This window comes from Neophocaena asiaeorientalis, unplaced genomic scaffold (assembly GCF_003031525.2).
Source record: "Neophocaena asiaeorientalis asiaeorientalis breed wild unplaced genomic scaffold, Neophocaena_asiaeorientalis_V1.1 scaffold78, whole genome shotgun sequence".
Lineage (NCBI taxonomy): Eukaryota > Metazoa > Chordata > Mammalia > Artiodactyla > Phocoenidae > Neophocaena > Neophocaena asiaeorientalis.
The window spans coordinates 19,787,804-19,789,956 of NW_020175018.1; the positions used below are offsets into that span (position 1 = coordinate 19,787,804).

Below are 2,153 nucleotides of genomic sequence, written 5' to 3' on the forward strand. Positions count from 1 at the left end.
TGGGTGAGGTCAGGCCCGAGAGCCGGGCAGGAGCAGAGGCCGCCTGCGAGTGTCCGACCATCGGTCGGTCCATCCAGCACAGGGAAGCAGGCCGGAGTGAGGGCCCGAGTGGCCAGCCAGGCCGGGCAGCAGCCCCCAAGGAGCAGGCGAGGGCAGGTGTGGCCGCCACCCTTAGCCGTCTAATCACTTATACATATTCATTTTAGGATAGAAAGAGTGGTAGAGCAGAGCCTGACCCTAAAAAGAAAGCCACATTTAGGGCTATCACCTCCACCCTGGCTTCCAGCTTCAAGAGACGTAGGTCCTCCAAAGACACGGTAAGGGGAAGAGCGCCCAGTTCCACGTCTCCGACTCTGATCTCGCCCCTCCGTGTCTGTGTCCCGTGCATCAGGCCCCTCCCTCGCCATCCCACCCGCTCCCACCTCTGACTGCCGTGGCCTTTCTGCCCTCACCTCTACTCGCCCAGCACACTAGGTCTTCTCTCTCTGACTCTCTAGATCTTTCTCTCTTGGTCCTTTCTCCCGCTGGCCCTCACCGGGTCCGCTTCCCCGTGTGTCTCCGCGTTAGTCTGCCCCCCACCCCTGCCATGACGCCGTGCGCCATCCTGAAGCCGTGCCATGTTGTTGGTCAGTCAGCCAGCCTCACCGCGTCGGGGCTGTGCCCGGGGCCCCGGGAGCCTGGACCACCCTGTCCCAGGCTCCTCACCTGTCAGGAGGCCGCACCACCTCTCTGTTACGTCCGCTTCTCCAGCCTCTCCCAGAGAGGCCCACCGCCCTCCCTCCCTCCCTGCGACGTCCATGGAGGGATGGCTGTGATGTCCCATCCGCCCGTCTGTCTGGCCGCCAGCCCTGCCACCCAGACACCTGTCTCACGTGTCTCACCAGAGCCATGCCTGTTGCATCCCCTCCATGTGGTCTCTGTGTGGGCCGGGGCTGGGGGCCGGGCCTGGCTCCATCTGGGTGGACGGCTGGGGCCTGGAGTTGGTACAGGCCCCTGGCCACAGGGGACGTCAGGTGGGGAATGGATGGGACCAAAGGAGGCGGCTCCCACCCCAGGCCGAGCAGGGGCCCTGCAGGAGGTGTGCCGGCAGCACCCAGGGATCTGAGAACGGATGGAGGTGGCCCTGAAAGCCGTGGCCTCCAAGCCGTGGGCACTGAGGCTCCTAGACAGAGGCTCAGGAAGGGGAGGCCTCTACGGAGATCAGTGCCTCAGCGCCTGACCCCCCGCCCCTTCAGAGCCAGGCCTTCCACCTGAGCCAAGAATTCCCTGCCTTTCTGCCTTGGGCAGCCTGTCACTGGCCCAGATGTGCGCGCTCGAACCAAAGGCCCCCCCCAGACTGACCCAGCCTTGCTAGGAGCATCCCCAGGTGGGGAGGGGGCCGCCCAGAGCCAGCACAGCCCTCAGTCCAGCGGCCTCCCTGCAGTCAGGGGTGGTCTGGCCCCAAGTCCGCAGGAAGCCCCTAATTCATGGGCAGCATCACCCATCACCCATCTGCTCCAAGGTGGAAGGAAGCAGGATTTGCAGCCGTCACCCCCAGTGCATGGGAAGAGGGGCAGACACAGGACACAGACAGGGCTCAGCACAGAGCCATCTGAGTCCCAGGGGAAACCACCAGCGCGCCCCATGAGGAGCCTGTAAGGCCTGGGGGCTCCACTTCCCAGAGCTCAGCACAGACAGGGTGGGGGGACAGGGAGGGTCTGTGGGGCTGGGAGCACAGGCCTGGGGCTGTCCAGGCCCGGGCAGAGGGTGGAGCCTGAGCCAGGGGACCCAGCAGGGGGTGCAGGAAGAGGAGGATCCGACAGGAGCAGGGGTGGGCAGTCGGGGGGTGGGGGGGGGAGAGGGGGGAGAAGGTACCCAGCAGACAGCGCTTTGGGGGCCCGCAGAGTCTCGCAGGCAGTGGGCCATTTTCTGAGGGCATCACTGAGTCCTTCCCCCGCATCCCGGCCTGGAGCAGAAATGCAGGCCCCTTAGCTGGGCCAGGTGCAGCTCAGAGACCCTCATGGTGCCTTTCCAGGGACGCGCTCCCAGCAGACTCCTTGCCCGAGCCTCCCCAGGGGCCATCCTCCAGGCCAGCTTTGGTGCCACGTGGCATCTGGGGCTGGCCTGCCCTGCAGGGGTGACTGGGGACACTGCAAGCTGGGGGCTGGGCGGGG

The 2,153-nt window shown here is 65.9% G+C and overlaps 1 protein-coding gene across 1 annotated transcript in view; it reads left to right on the forward strand.

Annotated features, from left to right (window-relative positions):
• GRIN1 (glutamate ionotropic receptor NMDA type subunit 1) overlaps positions 1 to 2,153 on the forward strand; it is a 21,229-nt gene that overhangs the window by 18,498 nt on the left and 578 nt on the right. Inside the window, 1 exon segment of the mRNA XM_024762436.1 lies at positions 207 to 317. Within this exon segment, the coding sequence (XP_024618204.1) occupies positions 207 to 317 (111 nt within the window).